This window comes from Orbicella franksi, chromosome 6 (assembly GCF_964199315.1).
Source record: "Orbicella franksi chromosome 6, jaOrbFran1.1, whole genome shotgun sequence".
Classification (NCBI taxonomy): domain Eukaryota; kingdom Metazoa; phylum Cnidaria; class Anthozoa; order Scleractinia; family Merulinidae; genus Orbicella; species Orbicella franksi.
This window is the reverse complement of record NC_138150.1, coordinates 20,504,210-20,529,040: the sequence shown is the minus strand read 5'-3', so window position 1 is coordinate 20,529,040 and position 24,831 is coordinate 20,504,210. Positions and strand designations below refer to the sequence as shown.

The following is a 24,831-nucleotide window of genomic DNA, read 5'->3' as shown; positions in this document are numbered from 1 at the left end:
GCCTTAACTTATGCCTTTATGTATTTTACGGGTGGGCGAAAGGCGAGGAAATGTCGCTCTACGGGCGTAAACGTGGACGTGTGGACAGGACCTCTGATTTTATCCAGCCGATTTTCAGAAAGCTGACGGACGATAATTTCCCTGGAGGGTTGGAGGGGGGGGGGGTGGGGGGGAGGTGCAGACTCCCATATGAAAAGGTCGGGGATGCTTGTCACTTTTGAAACTGATAAAACTGGAACTGATAATCCGGTGGATGAGAAACTCCTAATTTGCAGCGGTAGGAAAGGGTACGTTTTGTTTTTCCCTTTCACGAGTCCAGATGATGATGGCTAATGTACGGATAAAGGTCAGGTTCAAGTTCCTGATATTTCTAGTCCTATTATGACGTAGCATGTTTATTATTCTGAGTATCCTGTGGCTCTTCCAGGAAATGCTGAAAGCTTTCGTTTTAACATTGTTATGTGAATTCCGAGAAATCTGACGTTTACTGAAAGTGTAAGGTACAATATTTAGGACATTTTCGTGGAACCAGCAAGCAGGAAATGACGATCCTAACGGGTGATTCCGTGACACGTATTGTAGATACTAATAAAAATGAAAAAATATAAATATATGACCTAATTATCAGCAGAAGAAAAGCTTGTTTGTTTCTTTTGTTATGTGGTCTGACTGGGCTCGTCCCAGTCATAATAATGATTGATATTCGTGTTGTGATTCTGGGTATCCCATGGCTTTTCCGAGAAATGTTAAAATGTTTGTAATTTTTATTCGCCTAATTCCGAGAAACCTGACGGTTGTGCATAAATTATTTAATACAATATGCTACGATTTTCTCTAGGGCATAAAGAGTTTTTTCTTTTATTTCTTCCCGAAATTTTTCTTTTTTCCGTATTCCGTTTTGCTGCTTCGGTTAGTTCCAGTCCTTCACTTTAGGTCAAACTCAATAACGTGTTCACGAGCAGGTGCGTTTCCTAGTCAGCGGTACAGCAAAACAAAATTCATGCCAATCAGTGCCAGTTTTCCGAGAAAATAACACTTTCAATTTCATTTAAAGGGAAAATATTTCGTATTTTCCGGCAAACGATCTGAATACGGAGAACTAAAAAATATACCCAACATTATTTTTGCAAAGATCAGTGAAATTTCTTGTGGATTTCAGGTGAGTTTGGCAGCGCAAAGATGATTGAAGTTTTGTTAATTGAATTTTGGTTGAGGATCGGTCAATACAAAGATATTTTTATGTCGTCATAATAAATATAGTCGCCAGCAAAATCTTGATTAACCGATGCAATCGATCGTTTCTAACTACATGTATGTCCTTTAGAAAGTACGAACAAACGATGACTTGAGACGAATTTCGAATACGAGAGATACAGTGACGTCTATGAGGAAATGATGCCTTTAAATTGTAATTTAAAGTTAGTGTAAGGTGATGATGCCAGAAGATTCTCGTGTGGGAATAGCCATTAACGTCTTTGACAAAAAATGAAAAAACCTTCACGATAATTTTACCAATGTGCAGTATATCAAGACCTACAAGTCCGAGCGGAGTACTTCCAGATGAGGAACAGGCATCGACATGTGCATCGATATGTCCTAATTATGTAGGCGTCTTTTAACGAGACAAACGCTCGACACAATAGTACGTTCACTTGTTCAAGCATTAATCGTTTTCTTTAAATAATCGCTGTTTTGATTTAGACGACAGCAGCTGGCTAAGCCAGCAATCAGTTTCATGAGATTGCTATTAATGAATCTGATATCGATATTCGTCCATATTATAATAACAAAAGTTCAATATGGTGATTAAAAAAAAAGTTTAGCGTATAACTGAACGGCTTAACATTTCTGGAGGGAAAACTTCCAGTGATCAACGAAATGCAATATTGGTTCATGTCTTAGAGATATTATATTTGCTACATTTTGAATGAGTACCGATCCAATGAGATAATATTATGAGGTTTTTATTTGAAATAAACTGTCTGCAGGTTTGAAAGAAATCTTGATCCCCGCACGATCGCTGTGTCGAAGAAGGAAATCAAAATGAATTATTATAGAGTCATAGAACACACTCACTCGTCCAATGACAATCATGCGTGTTTAAAAAACTCCATAGCAGAACATGAGAAACATCCATCTTTTTTAACAAAATTTGAGACCGCAATTTGTTTATTTCCAATAAAATATTTGCTTGAATGATTGTAAGAGGAAACGTATGGTACATTAGGATGACAGCTAACGACTGTATCACTATCCTGGTTAACATTTCGCCCATATGGTCTTATTATTACTGAAATGTCTTAAGAGGATCGTCATCAAACTTTTGGCAAACTTTGAGATCGAGTCACGATGATAGTTCTAGGGTACGACGTAATGAAAATGACATTTAATGGTTGACTGAGAGGGTGGCTATAAGTCGTAGACTAGCTAGTCCAAAAGTGCTATTCCCACTCTTTCAATCAAGTCATCTTTACAATTATTCGACGGACAAATAAAAAGAGGAAGAGGAGCGGCTTGTAGTCTGTATTTAACGTAATGACATGGTTCACGGCAGGACTAGCCAACAATTCCTCTAAATCCAAAGGTCTTTGCATCTGAGGCATCGATTATTTTGTCAAACGAAAAGCTGCATTAATTTCCTAATTCGCCATGTGTTACCACAATTTATGACTGTTCCAACTGAAATAGTTAAATGACTTGTACATATACGAACTTGACAGAAATTAATCAAAGCTCCAAGAAATTTATTTATGTCTTATTTCTTTATTTTTATCTCAAAATTGAAACCTTACCATGAATTTAATTTGAGCGTTGAGAATACCAACGTTTTAGTCATGCAATAAGTATAGTATAAGTCATATTTAAATTATATTTACTTCAGTCAGTTCCTTTGTATTTCTCTCGTATATATAGTCAAGTGTTTACTGCATGAGCCTTTGGCTCGAATATTAAACTAAGGGCAAGCTTATCCCACGTTTTGACTTTAACAAACTTTTCTATTAGTGCGATGTCTCACCATAGAGTTTCTTGGTAATTTGCGTGGTTCAGCACCATGCCTCACGGTAAGCGGCGGCATAAGGTCGTCTCACCGAGAAGAGCAAGGTAAGCTTGTAATTGTTTCATGATCAATTTGTTTTGTTGCTAAGACACTTCCCACCGATGCTAGGTATCATTAAGTTCTGAAATCGTTTTAGCTTCTTATATTTGATGGCAATGGATAATTGATGGCGAGTTGGTAATGGGTTGCTCAGCAGACCAGGCTGCATAAACAAGTTAAACCATAATGATAGATAGTACTCTATGTGGCTGTGTATGAAACGTTTTTTTGTAACGTCACCTTTAATGCCGTAACTAGATGTATTTTTTTAACACCATAGAAATGACAACAAATGCAAACTATAACAAATTAAATACAAATGCTTGACGAAAACGTTAACGAAACTTAAATCTGCCAGATATATATCTAATTAATTTCATGTTCAAAGCATCTACACACTTCAAGGGCTGAATTCACCAGATGCATCTTTGGTTTTAAATCCTGGAACACAATTTTAGTGCCCTTAATATTCTATTCAAGAAGCAAGCACCATACGTTAAGTTTGTTTGTGTGCTTGGTTGCATTATGGCTAGGTTTTTTTTTATTTTGTTTTTCTTCATGTATATTTACTACTTTAGGTCTCGAAGTCAGGATGAAGTGGGCCAAATTGTTGTAGTGGTAAGTCTTTGCACCAGTTAGCCAATAAGTCTCTAACAAACACTGCCGAGTAAGGAGAAGATGTCCTCTCCAATTGATGTAAACCTACAATCTACTCGCAATCATGCCAAAAACTTGTAAAATATGTATGGCCATTACCCTTCACTGATTTTATTTTCTCTTGGTTTTCATAGAATCCAGGTTTGCCTTTTTTTCTACAAGGAGAATCAGAATTTCATGATGGAAACCTTGGTGGTGCCATACAATATTTCAGCATAGCTCTGAACATATTGGAGCACATCTCTACGTCGCCTCTTCATGCTGAATTGAGAGTTAAAGCTTTACTTAGGAGAGCACAGTGTTTCTTTTTTCTCCCGGTAAGACTCTGACCCTTTACATTTGTGGTGGTATATCAGTTAGCCATAGATCTTAAGTAAACAAAATAATAAGGTTAATGCCTTTATTAAGTCTATTTTCGTTCCTGGTTGCTTAGGGGAAATAGTTCTTCAAGGATATTTCGTTTTCATTTTTCGTGTAAGAAATAGAAAACATGTACCGTGTTTCTATCAAGTTATAGAAACATGAGTGGAACTTGGTAGAATGAGAAATGCTGTGAGAACACGAGCGGCAGGCGAGTGTTTCCACAGCTTTTTCGAGTTCTCCCAAACTTTCACGAGTGTTTCTATAACCCTTTTTTTTAACGCAAAATGGATAGCTTTATATATTTATTTTTATTATTATTATTATAATTTAATCTATTTGTTTCATGCACAACAAATTACAACACACTACTTAACCTATACTACTTATAAAGTGATACTTATACTACACTGTGTTTCTATAACTTGATAGAAACACGGAAAACATGTTTTCTATTTCTTTTAGAAAGCACCGTGACGAAAAAAAGGAAGACAACTTGTTAAGTTTGATTATCAAAATGTAAATTCTCTTTGTTCGCGCCATCATTACGTCAAGAGCTCGTGCTAGTTCTGTGTTTCTATCGAGTTATAGAAATACGATTTTTAACCAATCAGCGCGCGTATTCTCTTAGGACTGTTCTTTTTAATTTTACTTATTAATGTCATCACTCGGTAATGTATGAACTATGTTGTAAGAAGAAACTGGATTGTAGCAATGATCCCTATTGCGATTTAAAGGGTTCCCTAAAAAACAAGATCTAGTCTATCATCCCTAGCGCCATTACAAAGTGTATGCACGATGAGTTTCCCTGCAAAAACGTTTTCATCAGTCAAAATTAAAGGAAGTGAAATCTGTGAAGTCTTGCTTGACTCAAAACACAAAGATGCAACACATACTATTATTATGTGAACCGTTAAGGGTACAAAGTGGTATATGGTAACTTCTTTTATATATTCTTTATGCTTACATAAAGAATACCATGTTCCCTCGTTCTTATCCATGATTCAGTAAAAGAAAAGGTTGTTGCAGCCCAGTATTTTTCTAAATAATGCATAAAAGATTGTGAACTTCTTTTGTTTGCCTCATTCACACAGGGTTATCTTGACCAATCCGTACGAGACTGTACGAAAGGTCGGTGTATTCAGTGTTTAACTATTAATGCTCTACATTCTATTCAATTTATATGTTAAGAAAGACTAGGAAATTTTTAAAAAGGCTCTTTTTTACATTATCTTATCAATCTAATTTAATCTATAAATGTGCGCCAAATGCCGATCCAATACTTAAACGTTAGGTTTCAAGATATAGTGTATTGAAATTTGTACATGTACTAACCAATGTGTGTGTTTGGCAATTCTTGACTGTATTTTCTCGCTTTTTCTAATTTTCACTGGTGGCAAAAATCTGCTGTTATAAATGAAAATAACTTAATTAGTAAGTTTTGTTCGCCAACAAAACTGTAATGAGTTTCATTTTCAATTTTAATGAAACAAAGAAAAACAATATACAGCTTCCTCGAATTATTTTGCCACTAGCTGCTATGTATTGTATGTAACAAATCTTTATCAATACTATTCTAAACAATGTTTCTTGGTCTAAATAACATACATTAATTCTGTTTGACGTTATTGTAATTGTTATCAGTCAAAATTGATAATCGTTGTTGTTTTGTTCTTGTTCTCTTCTTTGCTGTAATGTCTACAGCTTTGAATATCAGTACAGCGATAGGCTTCCAAGAGGGAATTTTTGAAGCGATAATGCTCAAGACATGTACTCTTGAAGTAACTGGTGAAATTCAAGGTGCTTTTCAACTGGCGGTACTCCTTAAGACTTTAGATTTCAAGGTAAATAAATTGAATGATGTCTATGTAGAAGCTGCATTACTTACGCGACAAGAAGTGACGCAACCCATGAAGGTGACTAAGATTGTTACTTATCACTTGATCGGAATTGTTCTTGGTTTTTTTACTCAAAATAGCGTCCTCTCTGCATGGTCAAGTACGTTTGCTGTTCTCACTCACTTACTCACTCGCTCATTCTCATCTTCGCGACTGAGACATAAGGCCTTCAAGACTTTAGTTCTCCACTTTTCGCGGTCCCTGACGATCTTTTCAGCCTCCGCCCAGACCAAGCCAAGCTCTTGAGGTCTGCGGTCACAGTTTTCAGCCAGGTGGCCTTTGGCCTTCCTCTATGCCGCTTGCCTTGAGGGGTCCACTTACTCTTTTACAGCTAGTTGATATTCTAAGTGGATAAGGGAGATAACACTCTTAGTTTGGGGTAAACTAAGAGACTCATAAGAGTTATTATGATGTTATATACTGTTCTTTACCCTTTCTTAGTGATGCATAAGACTAGTTTTACTAGGCGACTGAGATTTGATTATTTACTATCGCATATATGGGAATGGTATTATACGATACGTTTTTATAAGAGAAAGTTCTTGAGTTGTTTCTTCAAACGGTCTTTTAACTGTCTTACTTAGAAAGGTCAGCCATCTTCTGTTATTCAATTCGTAGCAAATGAAAGCTTAGAAGAATCTTTGGAGTCTATGCAACATCTATACTTATATCGTTACTTCAACTACAGATTGACGTACGTGAGTGAAGCGTTTCGTTAACATCAACGTTAACGATGCTCGGTACTAAGCATTTTTTTCTTATTTTAGAAAGCAAAATCATGTGTTAAGAGATTAAGGGAGAATTTGGAAAGAATTTTCCGAGAGGTTTGTTTTTTGGACTGCTTCCTCCATATTATAAGTGTAAATGTAGATTTGGGGCTCGCTATAGTCTATTGAACGCTACTCATTTTTCATGCAGTGAATAGGCCATATTCGTATTCTCGGTATTAGACTAAAACTAGCTTGCAATAGAGGCTTGTGCGCGGGAATATCATTAAAAAGCGACAAATGCCATTTACATTGTAAAAGCCCCCCGCATTAGCCTCAGTTGCAAGCTAGTTCCAGTCCAATACCGAGAATACGAATATGGCCTATCAAAGCTTGTTAATGTTAGTGATAATCACTTGTCAATCATGACGTCATATCACGCCCAAATGACGTCACATTTCCATAGGCCTACCATGTTGGATTTGTCATCTGGATTTCAATATTTTTTTTCAGGAATATGAGAATAGCTCATAATTGTTAAATAATAATAATAATAATAATAATAATAATAATAATAATAAAAGCAAGTCCCAAAGTCTGACCATTATAGCTTGTTTGATTAAAGATATTCGTGACACTGCCTGTGGGCCTTAGGAACAGAGAAATATGTTGAGCACAAACCAAGAAATAACTCCCAGTCCGTACTCTTTATAAACTTTCTGTACCTGTATGGCAACTATCTAAATTTTTGTTTTGTTTTTGTTTTTTAATGTACTTTGCAGGACTCAACACTTGCTTATGAGCTTGGAGACGATCTTATGGGTACTGGAATTCAATTTTTTACAAACAACTGTTTTAAGGAAGCCGCTGAATATTTCACTGAAGTTATTCGCCTTGTGTGTGAATTTAACTTCATCCGCGAAGCTTACATATACCAAGCCAAATGCTATCTTAATCTGGTAAGCTCCATGATAGCTTTTCATGAAATGTTTCGGACTCTGACTCGCAATGACAGTTATTGAGTTAAGCTGAACGTGACCATTTTGCTCCATTTACTAGGGTGAGTACGAAAACGCAAGGGACCTTTGTACGACAGGTAATGTTTTCCTACTGTAACAGGTCCAATAAACCCACAGAATGTCAGCTATATTAGATTTTAGGCAATCTCTGTTTTGTTTTCAAAATGTTCATAGTGTTTGTACTCTCAAATCAATACGATTAAGGCAATGGGTTTGAGGCTGAATATTATCACGGTCTCGTCTTCATTATTTTATAAGTTATTAATCGACGAGTGTTGTGGACTGAGATTTGTCCTCAGATGTCGCTTAAGTACAGTTGTCTCAGCTATCCGAGTATGGGTTTGCAAACTTGTGTGGACGTGTAATCTCACAAGCAAGCTGCTAAATGTTTTGTTTTCACATTAAATTGTAAGTTAGGCAGTTACAAACAGAGGGATTTTTATTGCCGGTAAATGATTTTTCCTCATAACCACGACAAACAGTTTGTTCCCTTTAGTTCAGCTATCGTTGATCTTAAATACCTTTTTCTTCAGAACATATATTTATATATACCACCTTGGTAAGGAAGGGGTTAAATGTTTTCAATAGTCAAAAAAAGCCACAGTTGCTCTTGGATCGACCAGTGGTTTCATAAGGACACTAGTCACAACAGTCAATTATACAACAACTTTATAGAAACAAATCATTCTTTCACTTCGGTAGTTTTAAAACGCTTCCCTAAAGATGAAGATGGCAAAATTCTCCTCGAAAGCATTGACACAATCATCTTGGAACGGAAGGAAGGCACGAAAAAGAAAAATTCAAACAGGGTAGGTACTTGTTTATGTTTTCTCAGGATTCTTTCATTAATGATCCTCAAAGATCCTGCAAAGACCTAATCCTAATATCCCAAGAGGACGATTTTGCAAGAGAATTCACCACGGGAAGAACTGCTGACGGAATGCTGGCTGATGTTGTTTCCGTTTGCAAATTTTCTTGTTATTAGTTGAACACCCGACTTGCCGACCGACCAGGAGACTAATTGACTGTACACAGACCGGCCTAAGAAACTTATTGAATGAATGACTTAGATCTTAAAAAGGATTTGCATGTTATTTGAAACTTTTCTTATTACAACTGATATGAATGGAAACCAAAAGTGGTCAACTTTCACGTCGACTGCCTAATCCTACTTTCGATTTTTACAGCCATCCAACTCTCGAGTGCCTGAAAAGCAAATTGTCCCCGAAAAGAAACCGGTAAGTGTTTTATATCTTTTGTTGTTAAAAAAAAGGAAAGAAAAAGCCAACTTTCCTAATTGAGAGTTCAGTTTTCAGTTAATTAAACACTATTTGTATCAACGTTATTTCACGTTGTCTAGTCGGCCACTGTAGAAGTATTGTCTTTACGGAGGTTTCCCATTTGCTTGGAAATTTTCGTGGGAATCGGGGATTGTGACCGATCAAAACTAAGAACGATTTTTTTTTTTCTATTTTCCACCAAAGGTTCTGAACAAGAAGCAAAGACAGCGTGAGGAATATCGGCGGATGAAAGTAAATTTCTTCTATCTTTTGTCTTTCCTCTTCGATGTCACCTGTACTTGTCCACGTTTCAAGTTTATTTGTTATTGCAATTTTGAAAGCAATCTTGTGTAGCCTTTAATTTAAGATTGCGAGGTAAGGCCAACTCTGTGCCGTCCATATTCATTTGTTTTATAGGAGGCAGAGGAAATCGGGAAGGAAATCCGAGACAAAATAGATAAAGATCGGGAAAAACAGGACCAAAAGCGAGAGAAGGTACTGATCGGTGGTAAATCATTTCCGTACATAGGTGTTTAGATTGATACCCTCTGTTGCTCTCACGTGTTTCAAGTTCGACATCAATGCATGCAGTGTTTCATTTAAAAGCCGTAAAGTTCGATTTAGAGCTCTGCCTATTTGAACAGCAAGCACGTGTAACTTTACCGACGCTCAATCAGTTTTCGCGGTATAATCTCGATAATGCCTTGGGTACGTTACCCCTTATCTACCTCCCCATTATGATCCGCATTTGTAAATGGAGTGAAATAAAAATGACTGAATATACTGTAAGATGTAAAACAGTGAAATGAATAGTTCAATTTTCTAAAGCTAGGCTTTTGAAAACAATACAATACTAGGGCATATTTACCATTCTGATAATTTCTCAATGCAGGAAAAATCAGAACTGGAAGGAGCAAAATCCCGTCCGATGCCCTCGTTTGACGTGAAAGCAGGTAACGTAACGCATCGCTACAGCTCTCCGCCTTTCATCCCCCGAAAGTATTAGGCCGACTTTCCTTAAAATGTGTACAAGAAAGGATCGTTTTTTGGGGGGAGGGGGAGGGGAGAAAGGGGTGAATCTTCCGCACGCTCAGGCCTTCAGGGAATACTTTCTCATCTTAAATGAACACAGAAATCGTTTGTGTTCCCAGAACTTCTGCAAAGTGTAAATTTGGAAGTAAGGCGCTCTGGTTGTTCAAAACCATATACTATCCTTCGAGTAATCTAAATATATAGGAAAAAGGATATTAAATAATTTAGCTTGTAGTATGATATTGGAACGTTTATGTTACAATTTTGTTGTTATTGTTACTTTTTTAACATTTTTAATTTCCTGTTGTGCACAAGCCTTCGATGCGTCGAATTCCAGAAGAGAGACTATGGATAAACAAATCAAAGTTCAAGGTATCTTAAGATTTCTATATACATGTATTAATTTAACTGCTTTCCTGTTTTCTATCGGCAAAAACAAAACACTTCAACCAAAGTAAGAAATTGTTGCCAAAACTGAACGTTACATCTATAAGGTCTATAAGTCGCAGCTGGTTTCTTCCATTTACCATGCCTACATTTTATTTTTCTCAAAAAGACTATTTCAGTAAATGGGCATCTTCGTTGGGATACCTCTTCCAACGAAATCGTAGGAATGGTTGCTTTGCTTTTCTCTTGCAATGTGTTCATTAATTCGAAATTCAGTGCCCGACAATGATTTTTTATTACGTGAACGCATAAAAGGCGGTATAGACCTCTCGTCTTAAAACCGTCGCCCTGGAGTTTTTCCATAGCTCGGTGCAAAAACGTGGGAAACTGATTGTTGTCGTTGCCGCTGTCGTCGTCATCGTCACCGTTCTTTTTGTTGTTTTTTGTTTTGTTTCGTTTCTTGTCTTCTAAATGGATGCCCTAAGGGTTAGCACTAACCCGCTGTCCGTTTCACAGCTGTAGCTGGACCTGGTGCAAGACCGAAACAGAGAAAACCGATTGAGATATCTGGGAAAACTCAGGACAGACACAGTGGGAAAAATAGTAAGAAACATATTGATCTCTTGATAGGATACCCTAAAGGTGACTTAATTAGTTGAAAACTTTCGGTTCCACTGACTGGGACCAAAACGGTCAAAACATAAACCAAAGCCGCCATGTATAACCGACGTAAATGTAATAACAGGTCATTATTTAATAAAAGCTCCTAAGTGTACATCACTGGCCATACTGTTGCAATGGTGATAGCTTCTTTAATATCATTAGCTGCCCTCTTTTTGTTTTGTTTTGTTTTGTTTTTGGGCTTTTTTTTTTTTTTTTTTTGTCTTCTAAGCTAAAAAAAGGGGTTAGCACTAACCCGCTGTCCGTTTCTCAGCCGTAGCTGGACCTGGTGCAAGACCGAAACAGAGAAAACCGATCGAGGTATCTGGGAAAACTCAGGACAGAGACAGTGGGAAAAAGAGTAAGAAACATATTGATCTCTTGATAAGATACCCTGACGGTGACTTAACTAGTTGAAAACTTTCGGTTCCACTGACTGGGACCAAAAGGGGTCCAAACATAAACCAAAGCCGTAATAACAGGTCATTATTATTATAGCCCATTATAGTCATTATAGCGTATTTAATTCTTAGGATTTTAACTTTTAGGATTTAGGATTTTAGGTTTTTAAAGAATTAGGATTTTAATTTTAAAGTATTGTAAAGCGCCATGGACAATTAGTGGAAAATGGCGCTATATAAATGTATATTTATTTATTTATTTATTTATTTATTTATTTATTTATTTATTTAAAAGTGCCTAAGGGTACACACTGGCCATACTGTTGGTGTTAGCTTGTTTTCATTAGCTGCCCTCTTTTAGGGGAACTAGTTGCCACATGGGCTCACATTGTTAGCTTCACTAAGTGTTTCTAAAACGTGCTTTTAATTCGTTAGTTAAAGGTGGCTCAAAACAATTTTCAGTACTTTTTCACCACTTCTGCTTTGATATCTTAAGACTTAAGATCATTTTTCGGTTGATGCTACGATATTGACATGTACGATACAAATGAAGACGTGAAAATTCTGGAATAACGTGGAAACTTGCTAGTGGGTTTAAAGTAATTTCTTGGGTCAACCTTCCTTCTCTTCGATTGATGCTACGATATTGACATTTATACTACCGGTACGAAACTGATCAAATTCGCATTAGAAAAATATAATTGTTAAATACTAGAGCTCTTCCTTAAAGGTTGAAACAAAAACATACAAATAAATTTAAAATAACTCAGAACAATTTTCAACAGCACTTGTTCTTTGATGAATGAATGCTGCAACTCTTTTTCGGTTGATGCCATAAAAATGATATCAAAAGAATTTCCAATCATTGGTATACAAGTTATGGTCATTTTATACTACCGGTACGAAAATGATCAAATTCGCATTAGAAAAATATAATTGTTAAATACTAGAGCTCTTCCTTAAAGGTTAAAGCAAAAACATACAAATACATTTAAAATAACTCAGAACAATTTTCAACAGCACTTGTTCTTTGATGAATGAATGCTGCAACTCTTTTTCGGTTGATGCCATAAAAATGATATCAAAAGAATTTCCAATCATTGGTATACAAGTTATGGCCATTTTCGTGAATCTTAAGGTGGCTCCATATGGTTATTCGCTGTTCATTTGGCGCGCGCTAGTATCTACTATCCACGGGAATTTTCGCACTACTCTTAATCGCACTACTCTTAATCGCACTACTCTTAATCGCACCTCTCTCAAGTCTATCGAAATGAACTTCTAGAAGTCAAAACTACTCTTTTGATCCATCACTGTTAAATTAACCGGGTCTTACCTGGAATTAAAACTCTCTAAAGATAGGTTGTTTACAGTGTTTATTTTGCTTTTATTTCAATTTTCTTCCATATCCTTCGGTAAAAATTTCCTTAACTTTGACATTTGTCATGAAATTTGTCCAGAGGAATCTTCTGAAGGCCAAAAAAATTGGGGTTACAAGGGTAGTTTCCTCGCTTTTAGCGAATTTGTGTTTTTTAGCTCCACTTAAAAAATTGTCTTACAAATTTTCTTGATGAATTGGCAGACAGAAGGCGTAAACAGTAATTAGCGCTCCGCAAAATTAAAACAAAGGAAATGAATCTTGAATTCACTTATAAAACATGGGGGTCGCTAAGCTCTTCTATATCAGTTATAAGCAATTGTAGCAGTAAATGTAGTATATATTAAATTTCAATTATGATAACGTCAAATAGTTCTTTGTCTGTAAAGTAAAATTAGTTCTTTTCCTTTCTTTCCTGATAACATATTCTATGGGATAACAGTTGAAAAAAGCATAGCACTAGCACTGGCCACTTGAACTGTCCATTTGCGCGTGTAAAGTTAGGATTTTTTCTTTATTATGAAAGTAATTTTACAGAAACGAAAACGTGGGACACGAGTCGGTGTCTAGATATTCAAAATTTTGCTTGTTCTCTGATAGCTAATTTGTGCGTATATTTCAAATCCATGATACAGTATAATTACAAATAAAGCATCAGGTTAACAGCGAATGTATAAAATTAATATAAGTTTAAAACATTAATTTGACATTTTTCATCTACTCTTAACAGAACACAAGGACATGGGCTGCAAAAAGAACGGCAAGGCTAGTGGCCTGATAGAATTAAAGCCTCAGTGCCGAGAACCTGCTAATTTGAATGTTTCACATGCAATGGAAGGCTGGCGGCCCCTACCTGATGAATCATCTGACTCCGAACGGGGTGTATCTAATATAAACCAAACAGCACATAAATCAACCGAAGCAGGACATGGATGGACTCCGGTGACTTCAAAGAAACAGAGACTAAAGTCGGTGGCCAAAAGCTCTTCTAGTCCTGACTGGCCATTACTGCCAGGACCTTCCTTTGTAGAAGATACAGGTAATTTGAAAGGGTCTAACTCGAATGCAACATCGGCTAACCGTGTCGAACTTCAGGAATCTGGAGGACTAGACTCTTTTCTCAGCGGTGCAGGGTACCCGAGACAGAAATTATTTTTGGCAGATCAAGAGTCCTTTTTCCGTCCAAATGGTACACGCACTGGACTCACAGAAGCAAGAATGCCTGTCCGTTCCAGTCACCCTTCTCCGAATTCATCCCCAGAAACGAGGACAGTGGACTTTGGAAACACATCCAAATCGCAATGGGAGTGTCTTGAGCAGATTTCTCCACTCCAGATTCACCGCACCTTGGATTTAGCAAACAAAACAAAAAAAGGCGTTTTGAGTACCAAGTCGGAACCACCTCTTGATACAAGTGTTTCACCACAAACAGGATTAAATCTTAGTTGGGCTCCTCCATCAGGAGTTTCCACTCTTTGTGTGCATTTCCTACAGGATAACAGAAAGGGACAACCTTTCCGACATCCAAAACCTTGTTCAAACTGCACAAAGCGTTCGAAGCTTATGTACGGAATTTGGAGAAGTGACACAAAAGAGTGGCAGGTGATGAGATCCTACCCAAAAGACGTGAACCCTAATGTTCCTTTCGAGCTCTGCTGGCACTTTAGTAATGGCGTCAAATGCCAAAAAAGTCCTTGTACATTTGCCCATGGCAAGGAAGAGTTAATGTTCTGGACTTCAATGAGACAATCAGGTAGGTTGTAATCCTGTCCTGAAGTTGACACCTAGAATGCAGTTATGATACAAACATTTCCAGTGAATAATATGAAAGGTAACAAAATGTTTTTAGCTTTTCCTCGTGTGTGATTTATATTGAAACTTGAAAAACCACCTAATGCTTCTCACTTTAAGCTTATATACACTAACGAGGTACATTCTTTTTGGCGACCTAAAGAACACATGAATTTTTAGCCCAAGTACATTAGCTATCAGTTAATCACACATTATTGTTTATTATTATTATTACGCATAAACTAAGTCATATTTCCCCTATAGGCCGTGCCCCGTTTGGAGGGATTGCTGATCCTGAAGGTTCACCTCAGGAGAGTGATTTCCAGGACATTCCTAAACCCCAAGAACGCGTCCGGGGATCGTTGATCATTCGTGACATAAGGTCAAATAAGCCAAGGCCTCCTACAACCGGGGTGTGCAATGGAAATTTCCAATTGTGTAAATGGTAACGCCCAATTTTTTGAAGGATATTTTGCTGTTTTAACTCAATTTAGCTTTACTTTATTATCAACGGAAGTGTTCTTCCGTAATTGGATTTAAGAATATTAAACAATCTTTGTGCACATACAACTTAGGTGGAAGTCTCGTCGAGTGTGCAGGTACGGGACATATTGCACCTTTGCTCACGGCGAAAACGAACTGAAATCATGGATGGGATACAACAAGGAAATTCAGGAAGCTCAAAGCGAAGAAGAATTATCCTGCCAAAAACCGGAAAGGAGTGCAGACATTTCAAGAAGTGAGATACAGGTACCGTAACAAGTCAGCAGTAGATATAGAGTACGCCCATAGCCTAGTGTCTGTGCACAATACTTACTGGGCATAGCTCAAGATTATGTGATGGCTTGTTCGCATTCCTTTCTCAGCCACAGTAAAATCAATTAATCTACACATTTATTTCGTTTCATTTGATTTTGTTGTTCTTACTAGATGGTTTACAGTCTCCCTGGTGTAGAGGTCTCATGCAATAAACCTACGAGAGTTAAAATCTTCCTTGGAGGTGACGAGAGGCGCCATATCTTTCATTGGGAATTTACGGTCAAATTCGGGGTAATGAAAAAATCAGCCTTCATTCTAGTAAATTAAATCGCATTGTAATCACAAGTTACGGTGGCCAACAACTGTCACGGCAAAAGAAATAACCTCAGCGCAAAAGTAAAAGACTGAGACTCGCGGCAAAAGAAATAACATCACGCAAAGAGAATAACCGGCGGCAAAAAAAAAAGACTTGCGGCAAAAGTAAAAGTCTCACGGCGAAAAGAATAGCCTCACGGCAAAAGAAATACCCTTACGGCCCTCACGGCACAAAAGATAGCGTGGGGACTGGGGCGAGTTGTAGAGATGCACCAGCCATTTTGAGTCGAGTGTTTTTGTTTTGTTTTGCCGTGAGGTTATTATTTTTGCCGTGAGGCTATTCTTTTTGCCTTGAGGTTATTTCTTTTGCGCGAGTCTTTTACTATTGCCGTTAGGTTATTTCTTTTGCCGTGACAGTTGTGGGCTACCGTAACAAGTATATGAATGACGTTGAATTTCATAATACGTCAAATTCTTTCGTCCGTACACCATGGCTATGGCAAACTATTTTCCCGTATGTTCTGTCCATGCTCTCATTAAGTGCGTCTCATTCCTGCTTTGTTCAGGCATTTAGAGTCTCAAATACCACGTCTGCTTATCTTGTATACAATAGGTATGTGAGATAGCGTATCACTGAATTTTCCCTCTAAGGCAAGTCTAGTTAATCCTTATGAGGTGCTTTTATTTGATAAATGCGTGCTTGATGTGAAGTATATATGAAATAATTCATATTTGAACTGCAGTTGTAGATGAAAGTGAAGAATGATCATCGCAGTAAAGTTTCCGATTTAAACAATTGGAAAGAAGAAGCCTGAAAAAATCAGGGCTTCAATGGGATTCGAACCCGTGACCTCCGCGAATACCGGTGCGATGCTCTACCAACTGAGCCATGAAGCCACACGTTGGGAGCAAGGTCAATTAATTGAGTTCATATCTTCCCGTGAGGAGTGAAGAAGAAATATAAGGGAAGATATGAACTCAATTAATTGACCTCGTTCCCAATGTGTGGCTTCATAGCTCAGTTGGTAGAGCATCGCACCGGTATTCGCGGAGGTCACGGGTTCGAATCCCATTGAAGCTCTGATTTTTTCAGGCTTCTTCTTTCCAATTGCTTATATTGGAAAATTTACTGCGATGATCATTCTTCACTTTCAAATGCTTGTTTCTCAAGCGATCTCCCTCATACCGGTTTATAAGACTTACCAAAGTTACACCAAGTGTCACTTTTTGTTTTTTTAGATTAGTGAAGTTGGCAAGTTACGTAAAATTGACCTCCTTCATCGCTATCACGACTGCTATCGATTGACAAAGATTATTGGCTTTCTTAACAACGTCGAGATTTTTTCAGAAGTTCCTAGAGAGCGATGGTCCTACAATCTTCCTAGTTGCAGTTGGAATAACAAGAAAGAGGGCCAAATGAAAGTTGTCGTATTTGTCTCCTTTGAAACCACAGCGAGTAACCAGACCTTTACGCAGTGCCTTAGATTTGACTTTGGCAAGAAGCCCTTTTTATTGAAAGGGTTAAATGTGGACATAGCAAGTGAGGAGGCCTTGAACACGCTCTCAGCCTTACGACAAGAACTGAAATTGCATTCCTCTGTATGGACAGAGGGGTCAACGGACATTGTTCCATGGCGAGAGACCGCCGACATGGGCAGTCAAGATCTACTGAAGGAGTACAAACTGCCTGAGAGAATTGAGAATGTAGTTTCAGCGCAGATAATCGACGAAAACATGACGGTGGACAACTATAAAAGAGTGATGCATCAACTGTTGTTTACTGAGGAGCTCTTTATGAAAAAGACAATTTCAAGGTAAACGTCCGTAGGTGCTCATGAATTTATATCACAAATAACAGACAGTTATATCGATCGGTGCATTTTACAATGATCCCCAAGTTGCTAATTTTAAAAATAACTGTCATTTTACTTTACTTTTAATATGCGCTTTTACGGTCAGCGGTGACCGACGGCCTTACACTCGGTGTGATAACAACTTGACTGAGCCTGAACCAGAAAATCCTAGTTGCAGTTTGATTGTAATGACCCAAAGGTGTCAAAGTTCAATAATGGCTCTGAACATGCGTAGAGAGAATGATTAATGCTGGCTCAACTTCCGAAATCACTCAGTGGCCCTGACTCTGGCTACCGGTCAAAACGACTCTGGCCTCTGAGATTATATTGCGCATGTCATTTTCGTCAGACAATCTATGACAACAAACGGCGACACTGATAAAACAGTCATATTCTTGGCGCTATGTTCACCCCCTTCTACCTCCTAGGCTACTGTTTCTTGGGCAAAGGCATGACCCATTCATTGAAAGAAAACTAACAACTAGTTTTATTTCCTCTTCATAGCTTCGTCCTTCAGAATGTCCAGTTAGATTGTCAGCAGAGTATCAGTGATGATTGGTCTGGAGTGGTTTATGCTGGAATTGGCGAGTTGTTTGGAATTGTTCAATTCCAAGAAAATGAATCCCTCCAACCAGATGATGCAGCAGGTAGACTTTTCATCAGAAAAGTAAGTTCTGCTTGGATAAAGATGGCCGGTAGCAGTTCGCAAAAGGCTTATGAGGCTCTCCTTCAAAAGGTTGAGAACGAGTGCGTCGCCCTTAAGCTTTCTTCACAGATGTGTGCAGACCTGAACGTGTCTGACGGTGGCCAGATTTTTGTGGATGTACAGTTTCAGCTCAATCGAAAGCCTCTTTGCGACTGGCATGCTGCAATCGACAGATTGGGGCCTATCCAACTGTGTTTGTTGTTTCCCACACCGGATGCACCGCAAATAAAGCATGAGGTATAACATATTTTATACTAAAAACCTAAAAAGCCGTGAGCCATGTGTGGCTTAGCTTCAATTAACTTTTTCGGTGGTTGGCGAACGTTTATTTAGCAATTGTTAAAAACAGCAGATTTGGCAAGCTTTTTACCGTGGGGAAATACAAGAAATAATGGGCAATGCTGCAAAAAGTGCACTTTTTCACAGTAAACACAGTCAAACACACAGAGTTGATACTAAATGTGTAATTGATAAGGTTTGTAAATGCACAAGGAAACACGAAGAAAAGTTATCATCAATTTAAGGAAAGATCCAAAAACCGACATGGTTGGTCACAATTTTATTCAGAGAGTAACAATGAGATTCTCTGGATAGAATCAAACTTATAATTGGCATTTACATCTGGGTCTTGCCCTTCAGTATAAAATTGACATTCTCATGATTACTTCATTTCACTTGGCCAACTGTTCAAAGCGTATGAATTCCTCTATATCAATTCTTCGAATCTTTCTGTAGATCTCATTTGGCTATAACTGAGCTATTAAAGGAGAGTATGCAAGGAATATGTTGTCAGAAAACTATGTCTTGGTCACTTTTCTCAACACAGCGACCACTGGGTCAACACTGCGCTATAAATCAGCTGCTTTTTTATGGCATCATGCTGTCACTTTGCTAGATCAAACTAAAATGTCATCCAGTCGATTGAAGAATTTAATGAGACAATTATTCCATTCGCCCTTGCTCAGTGGATATGAGGTAATTATAACAAACTCGGCGCTACACTCGCCTCCTATCCAATACGGCTTCATTGAATAACCGTTAACTTGGCGTAAACTAAATTGTATATCTGCGGTGTGACAAAGTTAGCTTTTAACTTAAATTTGTTTTCTTAATTAAACGCTGTCGAAACATCATTCGAGTGATTTACCCGATGTGTTAAAGTTTTAAATGATTCCTAACATCCATTTGTTCTGTTTCTTGGATTTAAGGAGAGACGCCCCTGGAACTGGCTGCCTTTGGACCGCAAACTAAACACCAACCAAAGAGAGGTCATTAAACGCATTTTATCGCCTGGGGACACTTCTTCGCCACTGGTGGTATTTGGTCCTTTTGGAACAGGCAAGACATTCACTTTGAATCAGGCAATCCGTCACCTGGTAACGAAGAAACACAACCGCGTCCTGTTATGCACGCACACGAACAGCGCAGCGGACATACACGTGACACTACTACATGATTACCTGATGAAGGAGAACGGGCTAAAGGCTACCAGACCACTAAGGATTTACCAAACAAACAGAAGGTCAGTGAATTTCGAGAACTTGTGAGCAAATCAAGCAGGCTTTAAAAAGAGACATTAATTCGTTCAATGCTTTTCAAAGCCACTCAGAATGTTCTATTGGAAAGCGCGGAGTTTGATTAGGCATTGTGGCCTCTTCCCTTAAGGACGTTCGCACTAATTGTTTCTGCGCATTCTTACTGCGCACGCATCACACGTTACGTCATGCATGAGAGCACGCTAAGTAATAAAATGAACAACCATAGGGCAGATGGCCGTTTCTATAGCTTTGCCTGGATTAACGATCTTGGACTCTCGACGACCCCTACTTTTCTTTCCAAAAACAGATTTTATTTACAATTATCTCCACATTGTCCAAAAATGAACAAAAAATCAATGTGGGAAGTTAAAAAAATTTCAAGATATCTGTCCACGGTACATCGAATCTTGCCATTATTCGGCTGCAAGGCGCGTAAAACCATGGTCGCTAAATGCGAACTTGTTCTTTAAGGAACCACACCAGTGGACTAAATTCACTTAATAGGTCCACTTACACAATATTTGGCAGAGAACATTGCACTTCGAAGATCTAATTGCAATACTTTTGGGCTTACAGACACTGTGGCCTTATTCATTAACGAAGCCCGATTTTTTCAGATTTAGGGTGTTCTTCCGGGCATGTTTTCTTCAAAACGAAGTCATCTTACAGTGCTAAAAGTCTCAGAAAAAAATCAATGTTGGAAAATCTCGTGTGTTGGCCTTAAAAGGGAACATTATTCTTGAGCTAATAGGTTACCTTAAATACTCTGTACCAAAATGTTTGCTCTACTCTTCATCGTGTTTTATGAGCGATAGTCAATTCGGCTGCGCCTACTTTTGATCTCAGTTTTGGTTTGTTTGTTTTTTGTAAACCCATCAGGGACCTTCACTTTTGAGTAGAAGTACTTTACAAACTTAGTCCTTTTTATTTCGATTGCCACGTTTCATGCACCACGCCAGTCTCGTACCGATAGTTTCCTATTGAACTACTCAACTGGAATGACTAGAACCCTTGTTGAGCGAAATGAAAACTGCATGCGTCAGAGAGATTATCTTCTAAAGTCAGTGCGCCTTTTTGAACCCCATACGGACCATTCTTCCGGTAAATGTTACTAATCCTAATGTTCACGAGGCCACCTCAATTCCGTGGTATGCCGATTAGGCGGACACCTCTCTCACTGTTACGACCAACAAGCTACAATAGCTAAAGTTAACATGTTATTTCGGGTGAGTTATTGTTATTGATCTTAACGACACTTGCCATTAGGTCTTGATAATCGTACAGAATTAACATTTTGTTCGTGCTTTTCTTTTAGATTAAATGCTGATTCAGAGGTTGCAAAAATGTATGGCTTAATAGCAAACAACGCCTATGTTCTCCCCACGAGAGAGGATGTAATCCGACATCGTGTTGTGATCACCACTTTAGCTATGTCTAAGCATTTGATTGAACTGCAACTGAACCATGGCTTCTTCACACACATTCTGGTAGACGAGGCTGCCCAAGCCCTGGAACATGAGGCGTTGATACCACTGGCTTTAGCTGGGCCGAATACGAAGGTTGTGTTTACAGGAGACCACATGCAAGTGAGGGCTGAACTTCAGCATTACCAATTCCAGTTTATCCTGTTTGCTTTGTTCTGCTCTGCTGTGCTTTGTTTTCTTTTCTTTTACTTTTTCTATTGAATCATTAATTTTGTTGCCTTTTATCAATCGCAATGACGAAAATTACACTTTTCTCGCGAGGTATAACAGTCATATATCTCCTTCGCAGTCACTATTTTTTATTGTGACGATGACACAAATTATCACAAAAATAATGGTACAAATGATACAAATAACAGATTAGTTGGGAAACTACTCAGTTCTAACAATATTAGGTAGAGATTTATCAATTTTGGTCGTGGCCATGTTCTACTCACCAAAATCTGCTGAGTTTCCGAACTGAATAAAAAGTCAGCAATAACCAGCCGAAAACAATAAATTTCTTCAGTTTTCTTTGTATTGTTTCCTCTTGAGCTACTTGGATATTGCTATACGTCGGTTAAAACCAGCAAAGCATGCAGATGAGAACTGTAGACTTTGGCGATGGAAGTTCCATTATCTTGAACTGGAATAAATAGATATGTATTGTTCACACTCCCACCTATGTTTTCAGATGGGCCCAGAAGTTTACTCGCATTATGCACGAGACTGGGGTCTTCAAAGATCGCTCCCTGAGAGGCTGTTTGATCATTACTGCGAAAAAATGTCCTCGGGTGACAGCGTGATGTTCTTGACAGAAAATTATCGGAGTCATCCCGACATCCTGCAATTTCCCTCTTATAATTTCTACGGAGAAGAGTTGATTGCCCGCAGTGAACAGGCCTCCCACCCAAGGTTTGGGCCTCTGTTATTCTTTTCAGTCCATGGAGTTGAGGAAGCGAGAGAAAACTCTTACATAAATGCAGCAGAAGTTGAAGAAATTGTGAAGAGGGTCGAGTGTCTAGCCGATGACTGGCCAATGGAGTGGAACAGAAGAGATCTGTCTCAGATTGGCGTCATATCCGCTTACAAGACTCAGGTATTACATTCATGTAGCTTGGCGCTTCGTAAATGCCAAGTAGGCATAAATGAAAAAATTCAAGAGAGAGATTCTGCAGAAAGTTTAAATGATTTTTTGCTCCTGCGATATTTTGTGGCAATTTTTTCCTCGTTGCCAAACTGAAAGATTTATTGTCGTCTGTGCAGTGGATGTCTTCGCTGTCCACTGCGGATGCGCAGCAATACGGTGGTCGTTTTCGCTCAATTTCATTACAAAAATTATGACCAAGTGGTATCACCATTGACAATACTACTTTACTTTACGTTTGTAGGTTCGGGCTATTCGAACACAACTCAGAAGCAAGGGACTACAAAATGTAACAGTGGAAAGTATCCACAACGTGCAAGGTAATTAAAGAATTTTAATTTTATTCCTATTTTTCTTGGATATATTAGTGAGTTTTTCAGTATTGACTTTACACCTGCGGAAATCTACGAGATCTTTGGGTGATTTCGGAATAAAGTGTAACAGTTCCTTACCCTGTGTGGAAATACATTAAGGAATATTAAAGAAAGTTAAAAACTTCTTCCATTTACGTTCAAACGATAAGAAAACGAAACCAACTTGTAGAATGTTTCTAACTCTTACCTACATTTGAAAGAGCTAGGGTAAACTCTCCATCTCCATTTTCTCGATATATGTACGTGTAGAGAAGAATCAAATACTTTAACGCCTGGGTCAAAGCCTTTTGCTGGTAAAAATATTTTATGTTTTTTTTTTTTTGAAGGAAAAAATGGCAATAAAACCAATGGCTGTAAGAGCATATCAGGGACAAATAGTTCACAGTGTGTGTGTTTTTTGTCGCAGGAAAAGAATTTCGTGCATTATTCATCAGCACTGTCCGCACATCTCTAACTTGCCACAGCTTTGACAGACGTCAAAGTGAATCTCAGTCACTCTACTGGGAATTCTTGTCAGACCCCAAGCTCTTAAATACGGCAATAACTAGGGCGATGTCCTTGGTAGCAGTTGTTGGAGATCCCGTCTCGTTGTGCACCGCTGGCGACTGTAGGGGGAACTGGAGAGACTACATCAAAAGGTGCCACGAACGCGAAACTTTGCATGGAGCATCGTACGAAGAGATAAAGAAGACAATAGACGCCCCTCTGGCCAAAATCACTTTAAATCCAGAAGCCAACGAATTTATTCCACAATCAATGGACGTCAGCAGCAAAGAGCTCAAATCCTTGGAGTTGGCTTCTCAACCAGAAATATCCGATAGTCAAATCTCAAGCTCTGTAGAGAAGAGTGATTTGAAAGTTGACAAAAATGAAAAGAGCTCGGCATCCGAAAGCGAAGACGAGTATACCAATCCAACGGAAAAGTGCAAGTCTGGAATTGAAACAAATGACACAAAAGAAGACGTGACGCAAAGAGAATCAACGTCGGAAGAAGAGGAGGAAGAGCAGAAAGCAACTCAATTCTCACCAGATTCTCCAAGGCATGGCTTCAATTCGGTGAAACAATCAGAAGATGTAATGTCCCAACACCAAGGCGATTTTGCTTCCCAGGACGAGCCTCAGAGTGGAATTCAGTCTCAAGAAGAGGAAGATGACGTCGAGCAGAGTGTTTCAGATGGTTTTGAAGAGTTACCTCGGGAAAGCTTTGAAGACGAAACTGTTTTCCCAAGGTACTTAGATAAGATAATCAGGGCGCTCGTGGAAAGTTGTAAAGCGACCAGGGAAAAAGAATTCTATCTTTATGGATCATCAGAAAATGAGGCGTTCCCCTCCTTACAGACGATCACAAAATCAAGCAAGAATTCGAAGTCAGACCCAGGCAAACGTTCAGGCAAACGAGCTTCTCAGGAAAAGTCATGCTCTTTCGACCATTCCTCTGTAGATTACGAAATTCGCGTCGTCAATGGCCGCCAGGAAGTTCGTATTGTAAATCTTGGATTTCACCAGACGCCCACTGTTCGACGTCAGAGGCTCACTGCAGTCTCTAGGCAGGGGGATTTTCCTGATCCACAGATATTGCAGCAATGGATAGTCAAAGAGCCCGACAAGTATCTACCTTGCACACTTCGTCTTAATTCCGAGACTACTCGCACGGCGTATGCGGAAATATCGGATACAAAGACCCCAGACATTAAAATCAGAGGAAGAGTCCGGGGAGTGTTCGATATGGATCACGTGGTTGTCAAGAAAATGGATTACCAACCTTCTCCGTGTGATGATGTCTCTCGGTGCCAAGGAAAAGTAGCTGGTAAGTTTCGCCCTTATAGTTACCTCATTTCAAAGGAACAACAGTTAGTAAGTAGGTGACAAATCCAAATCCCAGCAAAACCCAATGTTCGTGTACTTGTTTTTTTTTTGTTTTCTTTCCTTCAGAATTTTCTTTCCACGTTGCACATAACATGGACTACAACTCCATTTTCAAGCTTTCATTTCCGTAAAATTCAATAAGC

General features: G+C 38.5%; 1 protein-coding gene across 5 annotated transcripts in view; it reads left to right on the top strand.

Moving 5' to 3' along the window:
- The first annotated feature begins 904 nt into the window (after positions 1-904).
- Positions 905-24,831, top strand: part of LOC145490856 (3'-5' exoribonuclease HELZ2-like) — a 40,370-nt gene continuing 16,443 nt past the window's right edge. For 2 of the 5 annotated variants that reach the window (XM_081469964.1, XM_081469961.1), the window contains exons 1-26: positions 908-3,715; positions 3,889-4,071; positions 5,209-5,245; positions 5,819-5,958; positions 6,780-6,836; positions 7,502-7,678; positions 7,779-7,815; positions 8,441-8,547; positions 8,926-8,976; positions 9,223-9,270; positions 9,436-9,513; positions 9,911-9,971; positions 10,366-10,422; positions 10,954-11,040; positions 11,372-11,458; positions 13,607-14,629; positions 14,932-15,112; positions 15,243-15,417; positions 15,598-15,717; positions 16,981-17,555; positions 18,099-18,537; positions 19,509-19,822; positions 21,154-21,424; positions 21,996-22,400; positions 22,693-22,768; positions 23,229-24,629. In XM_081469964.1, the coding sequence (XP_081326090.1) occupies positions 3,623-3,715; positions 3,889-4,071; positions 5,209-5,245; positions 5,819-5,958; positions 6,780-6,836; positions 7,502-7,678; positions 7,779-7,815; positions 8,441-8,547; positions 8,926-8,976; positions 9,223-9,270; positions 9,436-9,513; positions 9,911-9,971; positions 10,366-10,422; positions 10,954-11,040; positions 11,372-11,458; positions 13,607-14,629; positions 14,932-15,112; positions 15,243-15,417; positions 15,598-15,717; positions 16,981-17,555; positions 18,099-18,537; positions 19,509-19,822; positions 21,154-21,424; positions 21,996-22,400; positions 22,693-22,768; positions 23,229-24,629 (6,280 nt within the window). In that variant the 5' untranslated portion in view covers positions 908-3,622. Of the gene's footprint in view, positions 3,716-3,888; positions 4,072-5,208; positions 5,246-5,818; positions 5,959-6,779; positions 6,837-7,501; positions 7,679-7,778; positions 7,816-8,440; positions 8,548-8,925; positions 8,977-9,222; positions 9,271-9,435; positions 9,514-9,910; positions 9,972-10,365; positions 10,423-10,953; positions 11,041-11,371; positions 11,459-13,606; positions 14,630-14,931; positions 15,113-15,242; positions 15,418-15,597; positions 15,718-16,980; positions 17,556-18,098; positions 18,538-19,508; positions 19,823-21,153; positions 21,425-21,995; positions 22,401-22,692; positions 22,769-23,228; positions 24,630-24,831 lie in introns of all 5 variants that reach the window. The other 3 variants (XM_081469962.1, XM_081469965.1, XM_081469963.1) reach the window with 3 other exon arrangements.